We start from the raw sequence: 25,488 nt of genomic DNA, 5'->3' as shown, positions 1-25,488 counted from the left end.
ACATGACATCAATCCTGAAATGTCTGCACTGGCTCCCAGTCAGTGTCAGGATCAATTTTAAGATGGTTTATTGGTCAATAAAAGTCTACAGGGAATTACATCTTTATTTTTATTGGAAATATTTTTAGCCCTCAGGTCCTCAGGAACAGGTCTGCTGAAAGATGAGTTTTTCCTAAAACCCCCCACAGTGGTGAAGCCCTCACTCAAATCCATCTCATCTTTTTAGCTCAGATTTTAAGTAGTTTGAACAATTCTTCGTGTTTAATGTGATCTTCTGGACTGCTTGTTATGAACAATGTGTATATGTGTGTGTCTGTGTGTTTGTGTGTATTCGTTTTTAATGTAAAGCACTTTGAGGCGTTCTGTAGCTGGAAAATTCCTCTATAAAGTATACAATATTTTTCTTAAACAAAGACATAAACTGATTTATATTTATAAATTAAGAATGACCGCACAACATTTGTTTGAAATTTTCCTCCGTGAGTTATTCTGCTTTCAACAAAACAAAGAAATGCGGGATTCTCTTCCAGCTGTCATCTGTCATATGATCCCACTGTTTGTGCTGCTCCGCCAACCAAACTTGGCAGCTCTGATGCCCCGCCCCTCTGCCTCTCGCTCATTGGTCCTTGTTTGGAATAGCGCTTTGACAGTAGACTTTCTCCTGTCAGTCAAACTACTTTCAACAAGTTTGTCTGATCTGTTTCCTACTGGGAGTTAAATGTTTTGGATTTGGCTGAATTCTGAAAGTAAGTCAACACTTTTTTAATGGTTTTTAAGTCACTCTTTTCTTTCGAATCTACTTAAAAAGACATTAGAGTGTCAGATGATCGTGTTATGTTGGTGATTCAGTTATATATAAAATATCTGTTCAGAATATTATGAAATATCAAGCTGTTGTGCGTTTTCTTAAAAAAAACCAAAGACGCTAAAAATTTGCATCTTGTATTCGATAAAGTAACTTTACTCCCTTATAAATCGAAAAATAGTCACGGCTGGAGATGATTTATTGGTCTAAAGACAACTTACGTTCCCTTCTATATTTAGCCTCGAGCTAAACGTTACAACAAATGTTGTTTTTTGTAAGTAAATGAAATAAAATCAAAATATTTGACATCGGTTATATCTTATTTTACCATTTATTTTTGCTTTTATTTGGGTGGAAATGTTCTGTTCACAAACTTTTCTGCTCTTCAATTATTGTTCAACACAACCTGCTGGTAGCAAGCAATCAAAAAAACAAAGGAAACATAGAAAATAAAAATAGTACAAATCTATTCCAGATATTAATTAAAAAATGGAGTAGAAAATGAAAAATAACATTCTGCTGTTTTCCTTAGATTATAAGTGCTCCTAATCATAAAAAGACATATTTAGGTTCAATACACACACGTCATATTAAATACATTAAATGTAATTATGGTCAAATAGAGTTTAATTAATTGAAAGAAGCAATTTTATAATCCTAACGCTAATATGTTTTATTTATTTTTTAAACATAGCTGCCATAATGTGGTTCTTAACGTATGTTTACAGTTATTTATACTTTAGGTAAAAACCTAATGACATTTTAGAGAGGGAACAAAGAAAAGTGCTTTTCTTATATATTATTAGTAACTGAAAGAAATATCTTTGCTGTAAACTGGCAAAATAAAACAAATCTCCAACAAAAAAACTAAAAAAAATAAACGTAATTGAAAAACGAACCCCTTCCCTTCGTATGGAGGTAGATGTCTTCAATAAAAGGTGGAGTGGAAAAAAAAGTATTTACAATTTTAAGTTTGAGATTGTTTAATGGAGAACCAAATGAAAAACTCAATACAAACATATTGTGTAGGACTGTAGGCATATTCCCGAATGAGACGATTAATAAATGAGCTACTGAATGAATGTAGGATGGAAGCTCAGTTAAGATCTGACTCCTTTTCCTTTTTTCTGTTTGGGTATTTTTTGCTGTTTTTGTCTCCTGTCAAAATATATTTCATGTTTGTTTACGGGACGTTGTTACATCCTCTTGTTTTTTTTTAAACCGAAAAAAAAAGAAAAGTTATTAATACTTTTTCATTCCGAGTGCCGATTTGGAGATCGAAAACAAAACAATCTATAACTCCAAATAGAGGAGCTATCTTGTGGGGTCGAGATGACCCACCCTTACGTTGACGTGTTATCCCTCCCATGGCAACGTTGGACAGGATTTCTCGTCTGCCTGGGATAGCACAAGAACCGGATTATAGCAGCTATGTAAATATTTAGATGTCAAAGAAAGAAGCGGTGTAAGAATTCACTCTTATTGGGACAAAAGTCCATAAAGATTTTATTCTCTGTACTTGGACCAACTTTTTAATCGAATTCTTTCTCTTTTAGTGGTTTGAATGTTTTCTGTCCGTTTTTCTGACTTCATGTCGTCGCCTGCAGTGTGCTTCAGTGCTGTGAACTTCTCAAAACTGTCTGATGCCCTCATGTTTGCTTCCTTCGTGCCTCACTCATGTTTCAGGGCCGATGATCTGATTCGGCGGAGTGGATGTAGCCCCCTGGATGTCAGGGACAGACCGTTGGAGCCATGGCTGCAGCTGGGGAGAGCCAGCTCCAGAGGATCATCAGAGATCTGTACGGTACGTCGGCTTAAAGCCCGCTTCCCTCTGGGTGTCTGCGAGGACGTTGAAGTTATTGAACGTATAGAAAATGAAAAGTTAGGGGATTTTAATGTAACATCTGAAACAGTCTAGCTCTTACAACTCCTCCAGTAGACATAGTGGTGTGACGTCTGTTAGCATGCAGTAGAACAAAGCGTGTGCAGCAGCCATCACTTGTTCTTTCAGTTTTTAGCGGGAGACGAGGCAAGTGTACTTCTTCTAAACCTAGAAGTCCCACTCCGATCATCCTATAATCTATTTTCAATGTGTTCTCCGTACTTTTTTAATTGCAATAATGCAGTTTTTAGCCTGTGACGTTTTTTCAGACACAGTTTCTGCAGAGCGGCAGGAGTTCATTCGAAATTCCCTCTATTTCAAAATGCATTTTAAGGTCTATTAGTAATCCACGACAATTTCGATGAATAAATACTCAGAAATGCAGTTTTAAATTTAATTTTGTTTATTTATCGTCAGAAAAAGGAACAAGAACATGTTAGAAACACCAAAAACAGCTTTTTCAGCGGAGAGGAAAATTCAAATCAGTTATGTTTGTCACTGTCACCAACATCAACAGCTGTTTTCTCCTTTGCAGCTCAGTTCACTGGCGGCATCAGTAAAACTACTGAATCTCTATGTGTTTCCAGTGAAGCCGTTCGTTATCGAGCATCACCTGCTGGTTCCAGCTTCGGCCTTTTAGAGCTTTTCTTTGGTTCATGCGACTCATCTCAGCTTTGGAAAGAGAAGCTTCTGCTTTCATTTATTATCTTCATTCTTTAAGTTGTTTTTTATTTTTTATTTTATTTCAGAGGCTGTGGAAGAACTTTCAGAAGAATACAAGGAGAGCGAGGAACCAATCACAGATGACAGCACCAACCTGCACAAATTCTCCTACAGACTGGAATACCTGCTTCAGGTGAGAGTTTTGCTGTGTTGAACCACTTGAAATAAGAACCCTCATTTTAAACAATGCATGTACCATAAGCATTGTATATAAACAAAACGCATAACTGATCTTTCTGGAGATTGTTGTAAATCTTCTGGTGTAACTCGTGCCATTTTCCATCCTTTGGCAAATGTCTGACATTCAACAGATTCTCTCTCCACGCCTGTCTTTGTCTTTCAGTTTGATCTGAAGGTAAAAACCACATTTCTGGGTACAAAGAAGGACTACTGGGATTATTTCAATGACTGTCTGGCCAAAGTCAAAGGAGCCAATGACGGAATCCGATTTGTCAGATCCATCAGCGAGGTGGGAATTTTTTTTATCAGTGCAGCGTGAATATGCGACTGAGTACGTTTGGGTCACCTACGTAACCCCATGAGTGTCGGAAAAGGTTATGAATCGGAATCCTTATCATATATATATATAAGGATCCCTCTTTCATGTTGGCACCCCTGAGGTTTCTTCGTTTTTTCCGGAATCCGTTTTTTTAGGAGTTTTTCCTTACCGGGAAGGGGGGGGTCTAAGGGCAGGGATGCCAGAATAGCTTTGTCGGTTTGTTAGTTCATTTTAGTATTTTCCTATTGAACTCTTTGTATTCATGATCCTTTTGAGTTCATGTTTTACTTCGAAGCCCATCGAGACGACTGTTGTTGTGATTTTGGGCTATACAAATAAAATTGAATTAAATTGAATTGAATATACGAGTTCAGACCAGGAGTGTCAAATTCAGCTTCTCCAGAGCAGTGGTCTCCGATAATATTTTCACGGACCGGCTGAAAGTAAAGTTTAACTTCATCCTTTGTAAAATATCTGCAGCTGCTTTAAACTGTATTTGTTCACCAGATTTCATGCAGGAACCATTCAAATGTGATGTAGGTTTTAACCCTTATTTGTCAAAATGAGAAGCTTATAAAATCAGCCTCGTCCGACTTTGAAGGTACGACGGATAAATTCACAAAAACGGTCACTAAATTTGGTGTTTTCTAAAATAAACATGAATCCACAGTTTGAACAACTTTATTAGCAGCATCATAGTAACATTAGACAGTAGGATATTCTGCATCATCATTATAGTCTGTGGGAACAACTGTCACAATAAATCCATGTTTGGAATCCTGGTGTTTTTCTGTTAAATGCAGGTTTCTTTTATTTTGAAGTCAACGACTCTTCTTCTGTCTCCTCTCTGGGTTTTTACTGCCAAAAGAACCTTTCCAAATACTTGGCTAGCTTAGTGGTTTCTATTTAGCGGTTGTCGCAGCCGCTTTAAGAAAGTAGCGGATGGATTTTTGACACGTGACCCAGCGACTCCACATGAATAAATCAGATGTGGTGGATGGAATCCAAAATAAAACTTCCTTCAGAATCGGATTGGAAATAAAATGGAGTAAAAAACGGCAGGCCGTGTTGTTTTTTTCTTGGCGGCTCTGCACCGACTGTCCCATGGACTGGTTCTGGCCCGTTGCCCGGGGGCTTCAGGACCACCGCTCTAGTGGCCAAAAGTCCACATGTTTTTAAAGATATATCCCTGTCCCGCCTACTACTGGTTACCTGGCTCAGGTGTGATCCACCATTGGGAAGCAGCAACGATAAAGGCAGATGAAAAAAGAAGCAGGACTCAGATAAAAGCCATGAATTCAGCCAAGTGTGAATATTTAATGTACAAAGTGTTTTACTGTTTTACGATCATTTTGCTCAGTTATTGTTTTTATTTTTTAGAAAAGTTGCTTTGCCGTGCATTATTTGAAACATTTGTTATCTTTTTTACACATTGCGTTATCACGTATATGCAATACCTGAACTAAAGTGCATTAAACTGTGTAACTGTGTTTGATGTTGTAGCTGAAAACATCGCTGGGGAAAGGCCGGGCGTTCATTCGCTACTCCCTCGTGCATCAGCGATTGGCCGACACGCTGCAGCAGTGCCTGCTAAACCAGAGAGTCACCAGGTAAAGTTCATGCGTGGCTTTAAGGTCAGATCTCCTCCAACATTGAAAGTGAGGTAGTAGTCTGCCTAGTTGTTGATAACAATTTGTTTTGTTCCTGGTTTTTTTTTTTTTTTTTGTCACTTCACTTCTCTACAATTAAAATCAAGAGTTATTTCTCTAGTTATTGTCACTTTGGCATTTAAAGATGAAGCCCAAGTTCTGCAAATTCTGACCATGAAGTTCCTAAAAGTCTTTAAAAGAGTGAAAGGACAATTGTTTTCATGAAAACCCCTACATGTGTGTTTGATTTTATCTTCCTGACTTACAGAGGAAGAGCTTTGAAACACAATAAACAAAACTTACTATCTGTGCTGTATTTTAAAAGTGGGTCAACATCCACTCCTGCAGGGGTTTTTTCAGTGTAGCTGATAGCAATCAATTAGATCAATGATTGAATCAATATGTGAGGCAGCGCTATTATTTTGAAATGTGCAGCTTGAACGTGTAGATTAGCAATCTGCGTGCTTTTACAGCTAAAACAGCCATTTGGTCTCCACAGCAAATCAGCTTCGTCCATCTCAATGTTTTTAAAAATATACTTCATTCATGTTTCTGTGGCCATTGTGCCAAAAATGAGACCATCAAATATTGACAATAATGGAATTATAACAGTGTTTTATTGTTCTTAATACAATAATTTTAACTTCTTATACTTTTGACAGCAGCATATTAGATCCTTTACAAAATAAAATACACCCTATGTCTAATGAGATCCCCCTGTTGCAGTAGATTTACTTTTATCAAAAATGCGATTTTAAACCTGGTGTTTTCTTTCAATTTGAATATTTTTCATCCTTTTCTCTCTTTTTACTATCAAATATTAACACGTCAACTGTCTGCAGACAAAGCCCACATTTGAATCCCTCCTGAGTCGTACTCTGTTTATAAAACTACAGTTACGTTGTGTGGAAGTGACTAGGCAACCTGCAACACATGAGACGTTCTGATTACACTGTTGGTTAATACCTGATAGTTGTTTAACTTCTACATTCTGCTAAACAGACGTTGCTCTATTTGCAAACTCAGCATTTGATGACTCCTAAAATGCGTCTGTGTACTGTAATAAAAATGTTTGCAAATCCCTTAATAACAGGCATTGCAGCTCCGTAAACGTCTCTGACCTCAATGTTTGTGGGATATTATAGAGTAGAAACAAGTTTAGTTTCAAAACTCTATTGAATCATATACTGCTTAAGGCTGTTTTTTAGTCTAAGAAACAGATTTTCTACAAGCTTTTAATGTAAGAATTTATTATTTATTTCTAGCGAAATTTGTTTCAAACATTTTGATATTTAAAATGCAATCTATATGGTACAAGCTATAAAGATAATAGTAATAATAATAGCATGTTTACAAAAGGGGCAGGCAGAGGTTCAGATTTGTTCTGTTTTAATCACTAGTTTTTATTTAAAAAAAAGCTCATAAACAAATAAAAATGTGGCTAATACATTGATATCTGGTTAAATGAGATAAGCTAGGTTATGTTTAGTGACGTCTCCTCATCAGGGCCGTTTAAACATCAGCAGATGATTCGAAATGCAGAGACGTTTCTTGTTTCTTTGTGACCAAACCGCCACTTGTCTTCTCACAGCGACTGGTACAACGCAAAGAGTCCCTTCATGAAGCCTGACCTCAGCGCCGACATAATCAGCCACCTGTATGACCTCAACCAGGTTCTGTTTGATGTTGCACCCAGAGGTCATGACCTGGATGCATCCTGGCCAACATTTGCAAGGTAACCTGGAGGCAGACCCTCTGGTGCATCGATATGCCGCCTTAGTGTGAGACTTATTCAGTGCAAAAAGCAAATTCCTTTTGCTTTACTGTTTTGAAAAGAAAAAAAAATCAGACTTGAGCGATTTTTAAGCAATAAAACAAAAACAAAACTTCCACCGGTAAGGTTTGTAAAAACAGACCTTGTTATGTTCTACAGGAGGACGCTGGGAAGTTTAAATTCCCCTGGCCACACGTGGAAACCCCCCAGTCGCAGTTCGAGCATCAACAGCCTTGCCAGTACCTACTCACAGGTACTTGTCCTTTACGTCTGCAGTTTAAAGTGTTCTAGCAAATGTGTGCACAGCTCACTTCTCTTTCCATTTACCTTCCAGCAAGCATCAGAGTTTCCCTCCAGCCTCGACCACGGACAAAGTCTGTTGAATGACCTGAATGAGTCGCTGCCCGCCTGCATGGAGGATGTCGGCACTGTCGACAGCCTTCGCCTGGAGCTGGACCAGTCGGAACTCAAGCAGCGAGAGCTGATGGAGAAGGTGCAGCAGCTTGGCGAGGAAGATGCTGAGCTCAGGGGTGTCATCGAGGAGCTTCAAAGGCAACTTGATGTGTCGCTTTCAGCCCAAGAGGAGTATCAGGAAAAGCTCAAGGCCATGAAGGAGGCAAATGAAGGTCTGTCTCGAGAAGTACAGGAACTGAAGACTCAGGGAAAAGCCTCGGAAGCTCAGAGTGTCCTTCTTCAGGAGAAGCTGACAGCTGCAGAAGGGAAAAGCGTAGAGCTCATGGCCAAGTTAGACGGGATTCTGAATGACAAGGGTTTGCAGGCGGCCATTCACTTCGACTCGGCGCAGAAGATCCATGAGTTGTTGGACAGACTAAAAGAAACAGAGAAAGGGAAGATGGAGGCCGTCTCTGAGTTGGATGAGAAAAAAATGCAGGGAAAAAAGCTGGAAGAGGACCTCAGAGTCAAAGATGAACTGGCAAAGGAGGCTGAGGCAAAACTCGAAGCATTTGCTAAAGAGAACGCCCAATTTGAGAAAAAAATGGAGGAACTATGCAATCACCTCGAAAAGCTCCAGAGGGAACTGACCGTGAAAGAAAACGAGGCAGGAAACATGCAGAGGCAGCTGCAGGATCTCCAGACTTCTCTGGAAGACAGAGAGGATAAGTTGGAAGAAGTGAAGAAGAAGGCACGAGAAGAAATGGAAGTCGCGCAGAAAAACTTTGGGGAAATTGCTGCACTTAGAGAACAGCTTAAGAAGAAAGACGCAGACCTTAGCTCCAGCAGCGAGACACTACAACATCTACAAACCAGCCACCTGAACTTAACCGCCGACAGGGAGAAACTGATCGCCACACTTGCTGAGTACAAAGAAAAGATCCAAGAAGAAACCTCAAACAAGGAAAAATTCAAGATGGAGTGTGACAGTCTGGTAGAATCACAGGAAAGGCTGCTGACCAAAGTGAGTCAGAGCGAGGAGCTGCAGAAGGAAATGACCGCAAACATGCGAGCGCTACAGGCTGAACTTGCAGCTCTGAGGGCTTCTGAGAAACAGCTCAGGGGTCAACTAGAAGATACCAAGATGACCGTGGATGAAAAGGAGCAGCGGCTGTGTGAAGACAACCGCGCGCTGGATGAGAGTCTGCAGCGAGCGGAAATGACAGCGAAGCTGTCAGACGCAACAGTAAAGCGTCTGGAGCAGGAAAATCAGAGCCTGCGAGAGGAGAAAGACGCCATCCAAGCGGCTCTCGCGCGTCTGCAGGCAGACCTTCAGGATGTTAGGAAGAACAGCAAAGAGTTGGAGGAGACTTTAGGAGCATCTCAAGCCAAACTTCAGGAACAGCTTCAAGCCACACAGGCTCAATTAGAAAGTAAAGAGAAGGACTTGGTGAAGATGCAGTCCACGTTAGAAGAATTACAGAGGAAGGAGAAGGAGCTTCAGATTGCAAAAACCAGTGCAGAGGCAACATGTGCAAAACAGACTGAGATGATTGAAAGAATCACATCGGAAAATCGGGAGTTGGAGAAATCGCAGCTGGAAAGGGATTCTGCTCATGCCAAGGATAAACAAACAGTCAGTGGTAAGCTAAACGTGGTAGAAAGGCAGCTGGAGGTCAGCATGGCCGAGGTCTCTAGACTCCAGGCAGAGGTCCTGGAGCTCAGGGTGCAAGTCCAGAGATCGGAAGAGGAAAAGTTGAAATTCCAAGCCCAGCTGGAGGTGACAGAGGCCCAGAGAGACGAGCTCAGGTCTCTGACCGAGCAGCTCAAATCCCAAACTGAAGCAGTGAACCAGCAGCACGTCGCTGAGCTCATGGAGTTAAAGAAGACAGAAAAGGAGCTTATAGAGCAGCGCGATCGAGAAGTAGCTGCTCGCGCCGAGTTGACCATGTCTACCGCTGTCCTTCGAGAACAGCTCTCCACGCTGAAAGCGGAAAACCACAGACTGGCAGTGGAGAACAGCGAGACCCGCGAGAGTCTTCACAGAGCAAACACTGAGATGGCAGAGCTGGGGATGAGCGTCTGTAAGCTAAACGCAGAGAAGGAGGAGGTCAGAGGGCAATGGGCCAGCAAGGCTGCTGCGACTGAGGAGCTGGAGAAGGAGGTGGAGGAACTGAGGAGGTGCACGGAGGAACTGCAGCTGGAGAATACAACTTTAATAGAAGAGCTAGCGAAGAAGGAAATGCTTCCAGGCACCGTCGCGGAGCTACAGGAACGACTGGAAAAGACCAGAAACCAAGTACAAAACATCAAAGAAAGTTCTCAGGAAGAGGTGGCGGCTGTCCGGTTCCAAATGAGCTCGGAGAACATGAGCTATCAGGTCCAGATAAAGGTGAGTCAAAGTCCAGCTGGAAGTGAGGACTGTACTGACGCAGTTAGTTCATCTCAGACCTATCATTAATAATTTTTGTCTGTATTATACGTATGGGAGGGATGCATTACAAAAGTTATTTATTATAGTATTGGATTACTTTTCCCAGTAATCCAGAGATTATCGCTTACATTAAAACACACTTTTCAACCAAAAATGTAATGTTATAGAGAAAAAGAACAAAAACATGTTCTTGCTAATCCTTTTTTTTCTTGATATTTTTGCTGTAGCACAACTTATTCAAGTTATAAACTGACCAATCGGATGCCTCATAAAAAGTAGGTGGTCTCGTGTTGAACGTTTGAAGCATTTGATTGACAGATTCTCCTGAGCCCGCTATGAATGGAAGGGGTGTGGCCTGCTATTTCACGTTTGTGCTGTTCGTGTGATACATGCGCGCTCCTTTCTGCAGCCTGGCTGTTAGAAATGAGGAAATCAGACACTCGGCGTGTAGTTTGTGTGGACACCCTACAAGCGTCCTACGGGCACCTATGCATCACCTGCACACCCCCGTGCGTGCAGTCAATACCAGTACCCGCACCTTCCTAATGCTGCGTTTACCCAAATGCCTCTCTTTGGACACGCATCAAATTTACTGCTCGACGCTTGTCCCGAAATGTGTTCATCTGCAGATGGAGCTACTGTCCAAAGTTTTTAGTCTTATCGGTGTGTAGAAGCATTGACTGTATATTTCCATGTCTCATTTACAATGGAAGAAGACACAGATGGTTGGTAAGGTAGAAGGCTGCCACGCAGGAATCCAGGGTTCGATTCCCGGAGGGGAATTAACAATGGTACTTGGGGGCAATTACCATATCAATGGTGAGCAATAAACATCACTCACTGATGGGCAAGACCCTTAACGCTGCTGGCTACCAGCATGAATGTGCATGAATGATCCCGGTGATGGTCAGAGGGGCCGTAGGCGCGAACTGGCAGCCACGCCTCTACCATCACCAATTATGAATGAAGAGTGAATGAATAATGGACACAATGGAATATTATTAATATTATGATGTTAAAAGATCAAGTTTGTTTATTTTAAAGAATTCTACAAAAGCATCGGTAATCGCGTCTCCATGTCTGGGTTCATGACATCATTCAGAGACTCTCCCCGTACGGTGAGCTTCACCATCGACTGCTGGAGCTGCGTCTGAATGAAGTGAAGAATGTCACTTCTGTCTCTCTGTGACCCAGTTTGACGACTTGACGCATTATTCCGATGAGGAAAAATATACCTACGGCGCGCCTAGAGTGCGGCAAATTTCTACGACAGCATCATTAGTACGTCATATATGTGTGTGTAACCTCCATTAGTCGTGTGAATAGTTTACGAAACACTTGCCACACGCGCGACAATGTTACGTCCCATTTTCACGAGGTGGCCTTATAAGCGTCAATGGAACTGCAAGGCACAGCTGTGATGCAGCCGCTCCTCTCTACGACCCTCCACGAACCCGGACAACCCAACAGCTCCTGTACTGGTCAACCCCGGTACGGCTGTATGCGACTACGCGGGAATAGTGTTCTAATAATAAACCAAGATAGACAAAATGCACAAAGTACCGGAAGTCACCTCTATTTTTTACACTTATTATTTTTAAGACAGTAAAATCTCTCTGTGTCCACTTTATACACTTTTCTCAGACAGATGTGAATATTTTCACACTTTTCTCTCTCGTTCAAACTCTCGAAGTTCAAACCTTCCAGGATTATAGAACGAAAACAAAGATCTGATTGCAGTCAAGAAGCCAATTCTCAGTCTTCTAGAGGTCAAACTTCTGTTGCTTCAGCAAAATCGAAGCAGAATGAAGCTTCACTGTGTCATTCCTGATGACGTTGCAAGCCCCCCGTTGACCTTAGCATGAAAACTGTCAGGAAGGGTGGGGAACCCTGCTGCGCTGGAGCTCGTGCCCTGGCTTCAGGCCTTCGTGCAGCTGCCACACGGCGCTGATGGAATTGGCGAGGACACCTCTGAACTTGCTGAGCATTGCTGATGACACGCCACATTTGCTCAGCCTCTTTGGGACGGGCGCTGGGGGGTTGATTTGGAGCCTGCTGTGAATCCACAGGAACTCCTGACTGATGAAGGTCCAGAGTAATTCCAAAGTCCGCACACTCCTGGGCTCTCCTGTGTGTTTTCCCTCTCATTCTGTTTGGGTCAATGATTCATCTTCCTGCGTTGCTGAAGAAGGTTACTTCAGGTCAATCCAATTACTGCAGAGAAATGCATGCTTTTAGGGCTGCGGCTGTTCTTCCACGCTGTTATATGAAAGTGTTGCGCGCACACACACACACATTTCCTTTTTTTCTTACTCTGAAAACCTTCAGTGCAGACTGATGGTCCAAGTATGAAGAGTTTTTTAGTTTGTGCTGGATGGCTGTCTGTTGGTATCATTGTTGTCTGTGTTATACATAACAAATGTATGGCTACTGTTTTGCAGTTGAAGACAGTAATATGGTTAGATAACCCACAATATTCCATCATACCAGCCTATAGATGCTCTCCCAGTGACTGTGTACACTATCCAGTGTTTTCCCTGGTAGACAAGCTGATGGATGTTGGTAACTTAGCAACAAACACTGTCGTTTCCTATGATGCTTTAATTAAACTTTAATTCAGACCTGTGCTTATTGAGCATTTCTTATTGTAGGAGCGTCTTAACGGTACCTTGAGTCCATGTCACGCTGACGCTACGTACAGTTTGCACTTTTTCCACCGGTGAAATTTCATTTTTTTTATGATTCTTGCGCGAAATGCCGAATTCATTTGTGTTTCTTGCGTTCATCAACGTGCGCAGATGTCCGTTGAGAGTTTCGGTCTTTACGTGTATTGGGTTTTGAGCTGTTCAAAATTAGGCAGTAGTTTGTACGCAATTATTACGTAAATGTTTTTTTTAACGGATTTTTATGAGATGCAATTTATGGCTTTCCACGACCATTCTACGCATGTATGATGGACCTTTCACCTATGCACTACTGATGTGTAACTTTTACATCACGTATACAGCTCACATCACGTTAAAGTGATGTAGTTGACACAAGAATGACCTATGAATTTCCTATTAACAGCACAATAATCACACACGGTTCATGCACAATTGCCGTATTGTTTGACAGGTATATAAATCGGTTGATTCTTCACCCCTCCAGCAGTCCGTACCGAGCGGGGGTCTCCTACTCCCCCCATCTGGCTGCCTGGAAGGTGGGTCTCTGGAGAGGGCAGAGTATGGCGGGCTGTGACTCTGCTGCTGACGTTATGGGTTTTCTGCTCAGTGCTCTGAACGTCAAAGTGAACAAATTCAATGAAGCGAGGGTTTACGTGTTCTCTGCGTGGTTTATTCGTTCTTCTTCTTTGGTTTTAACGTGGTTCATTCATGATACATCTGAGAAAATTTCACATAAAGGCCAAAACTTCTCTCACCTTTTCCACAAATATTCACTTATGACCAATTTTCATCTGTGCAATATGCGCAAATTGTATGTAGTTGCTGCTTGACACGGTCCTAATGTGCAAAAGCTGCTGTCCCTGCTGTAAGTGTGAATAACGGTCCACACATCCCAGAAGAAGCAACGGACAAACTTTTAAAACTATCATCGTTGAGTTTCTTACTGCGATAATAAGGAGGTTAAGGTCTGGAATTATATGATGTGTTTTAACAAATAAATGTCAGTCAGAAATAAATCCCTTTTTGAAGGCTTCAGCATTTAGCCGTGACCTTGTTCTCTTCCTGTTTCTCCAGAGTGTGAGTGAGCAGTTGGAGAAAACGAAAGCTCGGCTGCAGGAGGAGCTGAGCTGCGGGTCGAGTCTGCGTTCCAAAGTGTCCCAGCTTGAGGTCTGTTTCATCTCGGAGCATGAATCTGATTGGACGGATGTTCCTGGTGCAGATGTTGTGTGTGAAATGTTGGTGGGGGTCAAACGGTGCAGTCTCAGTAAAATGACTCATCTGCACGGTCATGAAAATAAAATGTTTCTGCATTTTCAGGATGTAACAACTTTAAATGTTTTTCCGGAATCATTGGGACAACATCCCAGAATATGTTTTTCTAAACTACTTTACACATATACACTTTACTCTTTGCTACATTAGCCTGACAGGTCATTGATAATAAATGAAAATCTTATTTATTAAAGAAAAGTATGCATGTTATATATATATATATATTTTCCCATTTTTTAAAACTGTTTTAATAAAGTAATGGTTCTTAAATAGTTAATTAAGATCACGTTTAGTGTAAAGTTATTTTTTGTAGCCTGTTGTTTTCAAACAAAGTAGTTTAAGATGACTTTTTTGACTGTTTTGATTTGTGTAATGCTTCGTTCACACCAGGTGTGTGGATCCTTGAGCGCGTTTAGCCCACAGTGTTCACAGTGGAGTGCGAGTTTTGAACGCGGAAGCCTGAAATGCACATATACTGTACATGCTTTGACATAGACCAGGGGCGTCAAACTCCATGCCTTGAGGGCCGGCCTGCTGCTGGTTTTCTAGGAGTCCTGCCTTATCTGCTGCTGGTTACCTGGATCAGGTGTGGTTTAGCCAATGAGGAGCTTCAATGTTGGTTGGAAATCATGTGGGACACCGGCCCTCGAGGCCTGGATTCTGACACCACTGACATAGACTTGTCATAGGAAATGATGGCTTGAATGTGCGTTTCTGAGCCCAGTGTGAACGTAGCTTCAGTTTCTAACTCCGACCGACAGCCGCGTTTAAGAAGCCGATGTAAACTGCAAAAAAAATACTCAACTAAATACTAAGTAAACTAACTGCTTAATATGTTGAGTTAAGCTAGCAAGTGGTTTTATCAAATTTATCATTACGTTTCCCCAACAAAGTTCACATTATTTATTGCGTTGTTTTGGGAATTTCTTTATTAATTCAAATAAAACATATTTTTATTGTATCAGCATCAATAGAACTTAATTGATCTAAACTCAGTTTTTGATGAAGCTGAACTAATTATTTAAGTTGTTTTGACTCACAAGTAAATGAAAAGTACTTGAAAAAATTTGTTAAACAGATTTAACCTCATATTAAATAATTTGCTAACCCTAAACCTTTTATAGTGTAGTCCAAAATGTTTGATTTAAAATTTGTGGAAGAGATTGTTTCTGTTTTTTTTCAGCATTGTGTTCTTTAGATATGTAAAGTTCTGAACTGGCTTTGAGGTCAAAAGGTTTCAAGATCTCATCCTTTTAGATTTTATTCATATTTTTGAGATTTATTTCACTGCAAAAACAGACCTACAGATAAATCAAAATTTCTTAAAATTTGAAAAACTATTTTTTTAAATAGGCAAAAAATCTGCCAATAGAATAATTCTTTTTTTAAGAAAGAAATTCTACTCTAGTCCCAAAACATGTTTTCCTAAACTTTGAAAATTTTGCTGTCAAAAAACCTTCTTGATATGATTATTTTTCTTGCAAGACAGAAAGTAAGACTTTTTTAAACGAGGGTCTAAAGAGTCAATCTTTGCAGTGTCGTTTTATTCCAAAGAAACTTTTAACCTTGTTTTCATGTCCCCTAGAAGCTGCGACGCGAACAATCACAGTTCCATTTACTGTCAAATCAAATTATTCAAACAATCATTTTATTTAATTAACCTCAAAAGAAAACTGCTGACTTGAAGTTGTGTTTTTTGTTGTGGATGTTTTTTTCTTTTGTTGTTTTTTAAAGGGCGTAAATGAAGAATACTTGCAGCTTCTTGGTGAGAAAGACGCCCACATCACAAAGACAGAAGCGTCTTTGCGGGAGAACGTCAGCGAGATTGTGCAGCTGAGACGTGCGGTAACCAGGTGCAGCCTTTGAACGCGGGTGCTTGAACGTTTCTCCTAAAAAGGCAAAGAGGAAGTGTTTTGTGTTTTCTGCTCTCCTCAGCGCTGAAGAGGCTCACTTTGCTGCGAGAGACATGTGCGAGGAACTGAAGCAGAGACTGAAGACAGCGGAAGCTGAGAAGATGAGCCAGCACCGAAAGATGACGGCGGAGATCGATGACCTGAGCAGAACCAAGACCATTCTAGAGGAGCGGCTGATAGAGCTGATAAAGTATGATCCGTCTTTCACGTTAGGCAGAGGAATTCTCATTGAAACGCGTCTGCTTTCTCTCTGGATGATGTTGCCTGAGTGGCTGGAAGTGTTTGTACTTGAAAACAAATGTTCAACAACATGATGAGATGGTGAGAGACGAGACGTTGTGGACACAAGCATTCAAAAAGGGAAAAATAAGCGTAAAAAGCTAACTGTTAGATCAAATTACTTCAAATTGAATGTTCTACAGCCCAATAGTAAGTATTTTTTTGCTAGTTCTAAGCAAATGGTTTGCATTTTTGTAATTTATTTAAATGTGAACAAAATGGAAATCTTTGCACAAGCTGGTCCATCTTCATAAATCTATAACTAGCAGTTACTTTTGTTTCCAAATTAATACCAACAAATGCCAAAAATATCCTCCTTAAAATTGAACCAAAAATTACAGAGTTTAAAATTAGTCAAGAGTTTGGATGGAGCAGGAGGACTTTGACTCATTTAAAAAATAATCAACTTATTTCTAGATCCTAGCTCTGAAGCAGACAACAAAATCCTCGACTGTGCTGATTTGAAGGAAAAGCTTGGAAAGTAAAGAGAAGTTAAAACAACTAAAAACCTGGACAAATATCTTGATTGTTTAAGGAGGTTTTTCTATCTAGTTTGCAATACAGATGAGTTGACCCGACACATGGTTATCTCAGTTTCCAGATGTGTTGAATTTTTACAGTAAATCCTCCTTCCAGCTTCCTAAAGGCCCAAATGTTAATAAATCATCAAAAATCCCACTGACTGGCTCTGAAATCTTTCTGGGGAAATGCTTCAGGGACAAAGACGCTCTGTGGCAGAAGTCGGACGCCTTGGAGTTTGAGCAGAGACTGCGAGCAGAGGAGCGCTGGTGGCTGGTGGATAACGAGGCCACACACTGCCTCGGCTGTCAGGGTCAGTTCACCTGGTGGTTGCGGAGACATCACTGCAGGTGGGCTCCGAGTTCAAATCCTTCTCCACCTTTCCGTGTCAAGTCTTGGCGCCCATCTACTTTTGACGAACACTTTCCCCCCATTTGCAACATGCATTTTTTATCTTCCAGGCTTTGCGGTCGCATCTTCTGCTACTACTGCAGCAACTACTACGTCACGCCCAAGCACAGCGGGAAGAAGGAGCGCTGCTGCAAAGACTGTTACACGCAAGGTGGTGCTGTGGTGGAGAAATCCACTGAGGCGGAGCCGAGTCCCTCTGATGAGGCGTCCTCTCCACCCGTAGCTGGACATCAGCCTGTTCCAGAGTCAGCTCCATGCAAACCTACGCCCAGTGTAACAGGTGAGAGGCTTGCTGTACACTCTGCTCCAGTGTCTCCCTTTGGGATGGGTTGGGTTTTATCCAGTGCAAAACCGGTACGTTTGAAATGGTCCCGGTGCCTAAACAGTTCTCCAACAAATAAAAAAAATGCAAATTTTTTCCAAAAAGGTTTAAATTTGACAAAGCAGCACGGGGAGGTGAGGGAGGAGAGCGCTTGGATGTGCCGAAGATGCTTGATTTCCGTCTTTCTGACAGTCTGTAGCGCTGCATGCAAACACGTATTTCACCGCTAATCGCCACAACGACGGCCTTTTTTTCCCGCAACATGAACACGTCACTCTGATCCATCAGGCCATTGAACTAGAATATTTTGCCGTGAAGCACAGACAAACATCCGCTCATTTCACCTTTGGCATTTTGACTGAAGCTCCGCCCACCCTCACAGCCCCACCTATGGAATGTCTGAAACAGACACAGAAATTAAGCACCAAAATGGGTGTTTTTGTACGGTATCTGTATACGTCAGTACAAATACCAACTTATTATTATTGTGTTTCATGTTCACAATGAGTTCTTGAAATGTTTAAATTATGAGAATGTGTTGTAAAACCTGCAACACGCCCTAAATTTTGTTAGAAATGTTCTCATTCTTTTGTTTTTTTGTTATGTTGTCTAGATGTATTTCTTTATTTTCAATCGTGTTTTCTTGCCGAGTTGTTATTGGCACGTTGGAAAATAAAATAAATTAATAAAAATCCATTTTCGGTCCCAATCCCCAGTCTCACTGCTGGCCATCTGTAAATGCTTCAATAATTAAAAATGAAAACCCTTTCCGGTCCTAATGAGGTAGTAGAACCTTTTCTGTACTTGTACATTTCTGTTAATTCAAAAAAGGGAAGAAAGTTTACAGAAAGTAGAAATCAAAAGTGGATGTGCCACTAACAAATCAGCTACTAAATTGGAGGGCTTCACTTTTTTTAAATTTAAATCCTTATCTTGTCATGTAGAATCTCCTACTCTCTTATATACACACCGATTGGGGAAATGCTAATACCTCTCATAATGTCATGCTGTTCTCTCTAAAACAATGCAGTAGCTTTCAGTGGATGTGGAAGTCCTCAACACTGGAACGATAGTCAAAATAAAATCATTTATGCTGCCATAAAGTCATTAATAAGAAAAAGGTCACACTGACACACGTCAGCATCATCTGTTATTTATTACTTTATCATAAAATTCCATTTCAATTCTGACTTTCAGATGTCATTTTTACAGCAATTTCATGTGGGATATCAATAGAAAGCTCAAATTTGAATGATGTCGTTGTGATAGATCTGTATTTTGTACACAGATAAAAGTGCAAATTCATACTTTTTAAATAACATAAAATAGATTTTTTTTTTAGTGTGTTTACAGCCTAATTTTGGAGGAGTCATTTTAAATGAACTGCAATACAGGAGCAAAGAATTTTAACGAAAGACAACAAATACCACAAAACAAAGAATTCATTTCACTTTTTCTACTTATGTTAAAATATAATCTATGGTAATTAATAGGAAGGGAAGTAAAAGTTTTATCAGAAATATTGTTTTAAGATTAGATTATGTAATTCAACAATTCAACACTTTCTGCTTTTTTTAAATGAAATAACCCTTTTCTGCTGCTCAGCTGCAGACTCCAGCGACAGATCCGATGACGGGCTGTTCGACATCATCACAGAGGAGGAGGTGAACGGCGTCTACGACAGCGACGCCGCCTCGCAGACCACAGGAGGTTCGGAGGGAGAGACAGAGCTGCGGCATCAGGGAGCCCCGGGGAAGTGAGTGTCGCCAAGAAAGCCAGAGCGGATTGTTGACCTGCTCAGTTTAAGAGTCTGGAGACGTCTGCGTTGTTCTGCTCCGGAGGAGAAAGAAGGGAAAAGATCCATCTTTTCTAGAACAATATACTTGTCCCAATCTGTGTTTTGCCACAACCTCTTATGAAGTTGTTGAAGTCTAGTTGGCTTTTAGAATTTTTACTACTTTTAAACAAAAAACCAACATTAACCAAAATGGACAGGATACAATTTACACAGAAACACAAGTAAACATCAAGCTGACAAATATGCCTCAAATGTACAATCAAAAATACTTCACCAAGTACATATATATTTATGTATCTATGTGTACACATGCACATATACACATACGCGTTCATTAATATGTAAATTTAGCTGTTATCAACCGATTACTTGTCATTTAACAGTAACCTGAATTCCTCATTTTTACTGTTTATTTAATTTCAAAACAGAAGCACATTTCCATTTTACATGAGTTCTTTCTCTGCATGAGTTAAACATGAAAATACTTCTCAGGTTAAAAAGTTCCTCTCCTTTTTTAAAAAATGACAGCACTCTCAAAACACAACAAAAACACATTTTTACACACACAATATCCCTGAGTCTTAATGAATTGGGTTAATAGTGCATCTGTGGATTCATAAAAACAGACTATAGGAACAAATTCTCAGTACTTCCCACACGTCTATGATGTCCTCTGACGGCGTGGACGTTTCTGAGGAGCGTCAGTCCTCCAGTTTCTTGCTATTTTTATTTTTTTATTTTTTTACCAGCCGTCCTGGACTGAAGGACCAGATTGTTTTCACAATTCTTCCTTCTTTCTGCACCTTTGAGCGAATAATTGGCCTCCCCCACAAACTCTAAAAGTCCCCAGAATTTGCACACACCTACTACTACCCAATAAAAAGGAATTTTGGTTGGGTGAATGACCCCCCACCTCCCAAAGAAATGATGACATCACAGCGGGAGAAACCATAACTAAAAGGAATGTGGCCAAAATCTCACAGGACCTACAACTTTGTGGCCGTTTAGTGGCAAAGTGTGAAATTTGGCGATTTTCACATTTTCACACAATGTGGGAAGAGACAGCTTTTGTTAGAGCGAACCTTACGCAATGTCACACACATGCTAAAAGGTTAAGTCGACAACCACAAAAGAAACTTCGTTGAGGAAGAGATCTTAATTTTAAAAAAAAATCGCCTATAGCGCCCTCTACTTATTCAAACTCCTGCTAGGGATTTCCATCGATCGCCTCCTAACTCCCCGAGCATCATTGGAAAGCTTCTTGGAGAAAATTGTTGGAAGTAAATTTGTAGATTTTGTTCAAAAATGTTGCGTTCCCCATTAATGCATATTTTTTTCTACCGGAATATTGTAAAAATGTATTGCATGAATCTTTAGCTCAAGCTGAACAATACTGTATAAGATACGAAATGAACATATTAGGAATGTGTGAGTCGTTAACAAAAACCTACGTTGCTAAGGAAATCCTAAAGTTTACTTTTGCAGATTCTTCAAAAAATTACATCGACCTGTTCGTCACCCCAAGGCGACCAAAACATAAAATGGTTGCTATGGAGATAAAACAACGGAAAAGCTTCCATTCTGAGAAAAGTGTTTTTTTAAACGAATTTGTCACGTGAAACTGTGACCAGGGAGGCAGGGGCAGAAGGGGGAGAGTGAGGGGCATATAGTGAGGGCGGATCAAAAGTGGTGGTGGGGGCAGGTAGCACCTGTGGGGCATACAACGTAGCTCATAGCTATAATTTATGCATATTTCATACAACGGCATCAAAAGATCTCATTTTATGTGTTCACAACTTTAGCCTGAGTGTGTTTTTAAAACGCTGTAAACACAACGCTGCGCTCTGGAAAAGAAAAAATCTCTTGAGAACGGTCTCCTATTCCTCATCCCATGTTTCCTTCCTGATGAAGAATGATCTTTAGCGTTTTTTGATTGGTAATCATACCTTTGAGTACCTCAGCATTGAGTACCTCAGCATAAATTGGATGTCGCCTCAGCATTTACACAGAGAAGATGTGATGTTACAAACCATGACATACTGGCGATAAAAAACCTCCTAAACACATAGGTTCATTTCATTTTCCTAGCGACATTCAAAGAAGAGCATCAGTATGCTGCACTCTGCAGCGACTCAAAGCGAAGGGCACACTTTAGCACTTTCATCGTGTCTTTTGGTTTCATAAGATCTCTCGGTGGATTACCTTGTGTTGGATTTTGCAGAGATGTGACCCCTGATGAAGAGCACGCTCCCACCGTTCAGGACTCTGAGATTAACCTTCTTAAATCGGCAGAAGTCACGTGAGTCTTTGATCCGTTTTAGATGCATATTTAATGAGCCTCTCTACTTGATTTAATGAGTCTCTCACGCACCCTGAATTTAAATCTGTCATTTCAGGATGACCGTCCCTCTGAATACCGAAGACATTTCTCAGTTTGGGGACGGTTCCAGGGAGCTTTTCATCAAATCCAGCTGTTACAGCGTCATCACAGTTGCTGTGAGTGACTGCGGGTCGACCATCAGCTGGATGTTCTCCTCAGAGCCCAAGAGCATCTGTTTCAGTGTGGTCTACCGGGAGTCCTGTGAGGCTCAGGTGGACCAGTCAAAGGTAGAGAGAGCGGCCGATGGCGTACACTTCTGTTTATGCATGCAAAGAACTGCATTCACACCATCAAAGAACCGTTTTTAACCTGCCGCCAGCCCCCTGAGATCAGCTCAACTGAAGTCTGCACATTTTTTAGTCAGAAGCAAAGTTCTTAAATTATAGATCAAATGATTTGAAAGCTCAAAGAAGACAATTCTTCAGTTAGAATTAGACAAAACGGTGGGGCCTCCTGGCAAAGACTATGATCATTTTTTTCTTAAATATGAATTTGTGAGAAAATTCACCTCAATAAAGAGTCTGCACATCCTGCACTAAGGAGATCTCAGGTTTAGAATAGTTTGTCATCCTTCATCTTCCTTTTACTGTTGTGTCATTTATTTAAATTTAAAACCAAGTTAATAAGAATAATCATAATAATCATAATCATGTTGCTGTTTCACCTCATCGCACACACACAGAGGGTGATTTGTTCTTAAGGATTTTTTATAAGGTCGTTGTTTTGATGTTGCTCTCAGGTCCTCATTCCTCTGACTCGCTGCAATTCTCATAAAGAAACCGTCCAGGGACAACTGAAAGTGCGGCACCCGGGCCTCTACACTCTCATCTTCGACAACTCCTTCTCACGGTACGAACGACCCAAACTCCGTCCACGCTTCCCCCCATTACCGCTGAAACAAAAATAGCATGGTAAAATGTTTGTAGGGGTGTACGGGTGATGCTGTCCTTACGCTACACTCTAGTCGTTAGTAGGTGTGTGTACTGGCTCCTTACTGATCACACACGAATGCTGCACGTGACGCGCAAATGTTCGTAGGACGCCATGGGGCCGCCGCCCAGTCTTGGTCCGTGAGCGCCAACTAGTGGGCCGCAAAAAAAAAATCTGTTTTAAATCCGTGGGCCGCGAGGGCCGCGGGATCTGAATGCAGCCTCCCACCACTTGGTGGCAGTGATGCGTCAGTCAGGTGTTGTAGCATGCGCCGATATGCAGTGTAGCCGAGTCAAAAAAAATATTATCTGTGTCCGAATTCCCACCCTAACCCCTAACTACTATAAAACTAGATAGTACGGGACTATCCAGTGCCCTGGATTTTAAAAGGAATTCGGACACCACGTTCACTACTTTTTTTTTATTAAACGGCAAATACGACGTCATCGATTTCACGAAGTAACAATGTCATTGAGATGAGCGTTTTGCAACGATCATTTATAAGTCCACTGTCTTCTGAAGATAAAAACCTTGATGGTTTATTAAAAAAAAACATTTAAATACATTTTCTTTGGCAAAAATTGTTCAAGCGCAATGCATTGTGGTCTGTATTGGCCAATCTAGTGAGCATCGTTGCACACTGGTTTTTCGCAGAGACTTGTGGGAAATTTCTAGGTCACCCGATTTTGGAATTGTAGATTCGGACAGCACTAGAAATGCATCTAAGTGAAGATTCTCAAAACCATCCCCACTTGTTTTTATGAGTCTTTTTTAATGCCAGTCTGCCTGCTGTTATAAAAATAAAAAATCTGTACAACAACACCTGCGTCTCACCTGCTTCCTCCTTACTTCCTCTCACGTGTTGTATGACTACGATCTGTCGCCCGCTGAATGAACGCAGAAAAAAATGGACATGAACAGTTTTGCTCCGTTCCAAGCTCTACCACCTTAAAATTTCTTGCAGGTCACCTGCTTGCACCGGACCCCCCCCCCCCCCCCCATTTTCCACCCCCAACAAGGGCAGATGTGACTCAGGCTTTAAAATTGTTCATCAATATTTCATATTTATTTATCAGAGCCTTTTTTATTTTTGAACAGGTTCGTTGCCAAGAAAATTTTTTATCATCTGAACATGGAGAAGCCTGTGATCTATGATGGGAGTGACGGTCCCTGAGTCCACCCCCCCTCCCTCCACCACCGCACTCAGAGGTCAACATGTCCGTGTTGCAGCACAAGAGAGTCTGACATCGCAACAATCCAGATTCCTCCTCTTGTTAGTGGACATTTTTTTCTATGTCTGATACTCAGAAGGTCAAAGGAGTCTGTGTTTGGATCTGCTAGATTTGAAATGTTTCCCAAGTAAACTTCTGTTTAAGATTTTCCTTACATTTACTAATTATTTCAGTAAAGTTTGCAATTTATTTTTTGTTCGATTTCTGTGATTATATTTGCTTTGACCTCCTTTTTTCCATGTATGCTGCAAAAACTGGCATTGACAATCACTGAACAATACCAGTGTGCTTTTTAGAAAAAAAACAATTTGTTAAACGTCGACTGTGTGAGAATATAAAGATTTTAGGACATTTCTGAAGTTGGTGGTTGGTTAAAAACACAATCAGTGTTTTTTAATTTGCCATCCAAAGTAAAAAAAAAAAAAAGGGGGCAGAAATGCAACTTTCATAGGGCTTTTTTCTAAAACTGCATTTATGTTTTCTACAGTAGTATTGTAGAAACACAAATATTAATATCTGTATAATGTGCAAACCTTTGTTTGCAGGGTGGCTTTTCTAATTTTCCTGCAGTATTAGTAAGTTCAACTACTCTGGGAAAGGAAAATGGGTAGAAACCTGCCCATTTGAGCCATCTTTATTACGGTTTAAGGCGTACACCAAGTTTATATTTGTCATTAAAGCCAAGTTTTTGTCCTAATTTACAACTGACTGTTCAGATGAAGAGCTACACGACTTTCAAAGTGCCTGAAAATGGCGCAGATCTCGTTTTTTTCGTATGTGGTTTTGTTTTACCCTATGCAATCTACAAGAAATTACAACATAATTATCAACATGATATTTTGCACAAAATCGCACATTTGTTATCATTGATGTTTCCTTTTTATTTTTAAACTGAGTTTCACAATTTCGATTCTGCTTTCAGGGATGAAATGTGATATTTTTATTCTAAGCTGACAAATAAAATAAAATTTCCCTTTTTCATACTATAAATTACCTGACAAGTACATACCTGTGTCATATTTGGTACTACTCATTTATATGTGTGGGAGTGATGATGCCTGCAGCAGCCACTGCATGTTTTCATGTATGGCAGGAAGGATTAAGAGACGAACTTTTCCATCCTGTACATCGATGCCAAGTATAAACTTTGTAAGTTCTGTGTGACAGAAAATAGACAATGTCTTCCTGTGCATTCATGCATTTTCTGTTTTTTTGTTGTTTTGGAGCTTTTTTACTGGCTATTATCAGGCTGGATGTTCAGCAGTCAAGAGCCAGAAAAATGCACTCTCTAATGTATTGCTTACATTTTATTCTAATATGCAAAGTTTCTGTTTGCACTTCTGAAGTTTGAATGGAATTGTTGTTCGTTTTCAGGAAGTTTACCACAGAATATTTGATAGCAAGATATTTAAATGTTGAAACAGGGGTATAGAAAAGAAACCAGTCCTGCTTTCCTATTGTAATAGTCGAATTCACGACTCCTAGCACCAAATTTCGTGTGTTTGGCGACGCAATGTGGCTCCAATGGGCAGAATTTTATGGTTCAAGTCAATTAAGCCGCAGAGATTGCGTGGAAGGAGGTTGGCCTTCAAAATAAAGTGTTGTCG

General features: G+C 40.6%; 1 protein-coding gene across 1 annotated transcript; it reads left to right on the top strand.

The window, feature by feature from the left end:
* The first annotated feature begins 613 nt into the window (after nt 1-613).
* On the top strand, nt 614-25,073 carry fyco1a (FYVE and coiled-coil domain autophagy adaptor 1a). Its single transcript, XM_023954549.2, has 18 exons — nt 614-746; nt 2,492-2,609; nt 3,437-3,543; nt 3,754-3,879; nt 5,413-5,519; nt 7,150-7,293; nt 7,492-7,585; nt 7,667-10,117; nt 13,900-13,992; nt 15,832-15,950; nt 16,033-16,200; nt 17,006-17,158; nt 17,270-17,499; nt 19,147-19,297; nt 21,561-21,638; nt 21,736-21,946; nt 22,459-22,568; nt 23,748-25,073. Exons 2-18 carry the CDS (start codon nt 2,558-2,560, stop codon nt 23,821-23,823), a joined length of 4,470 nt encoding a protein of 1,489 aa, XP_023810317.1. The 5' UTR covers nt 614-746; nt 2,492-2,557; the 3' UTR covers nt 23,824-25,073.
* The last annotated feature ends 415 nt before the right edge of the window (nt 25,074-25,488 follow it).

The sequence above is a fragment of the Oryzias latipes genome, chromosome 4 (assembly GCF_053564925.1).
Source record: "Oryzias latipes strain Hd-rR chromosome 4, Olatipes_Hd-rR_3.1".
NCBI classification, from domain to species: domain Eukaryota; kingdom Metazoa; phylum Chordata; class Actinopteri; order Beloniformes; family Adrianichthyidae; genus Oryzias; species Oryzias latipes.
Note: the sequence above shows the minus strand (reverse complement) of the source record. Positions and strands in the feature narration are given on the sequence as shown.

Coding starts and splice junctions, on each gene's coding strand:
- fyco1a (XM_023954549.2), top strand. CDS start 2,558: ATGGCTGCAGCTGGGGAGAGCCAGCTCCAGAGGATCATCAGAGATCTG. Junction 2,610..3,436: donor GATCATCAGAGATCTGTACG/GTACGTCGGCTT, acceptor ATTTTATTTCAG/AGGCTGTGGAAGAACTTTCA. Junction 15,951..16,032: donor CTGAGACGTGCGGTAACCAG/GTGCAGCCTTTG, acceptor TGCTCTCCTCAG/CGCTGAAGAGGCTCACTTTG.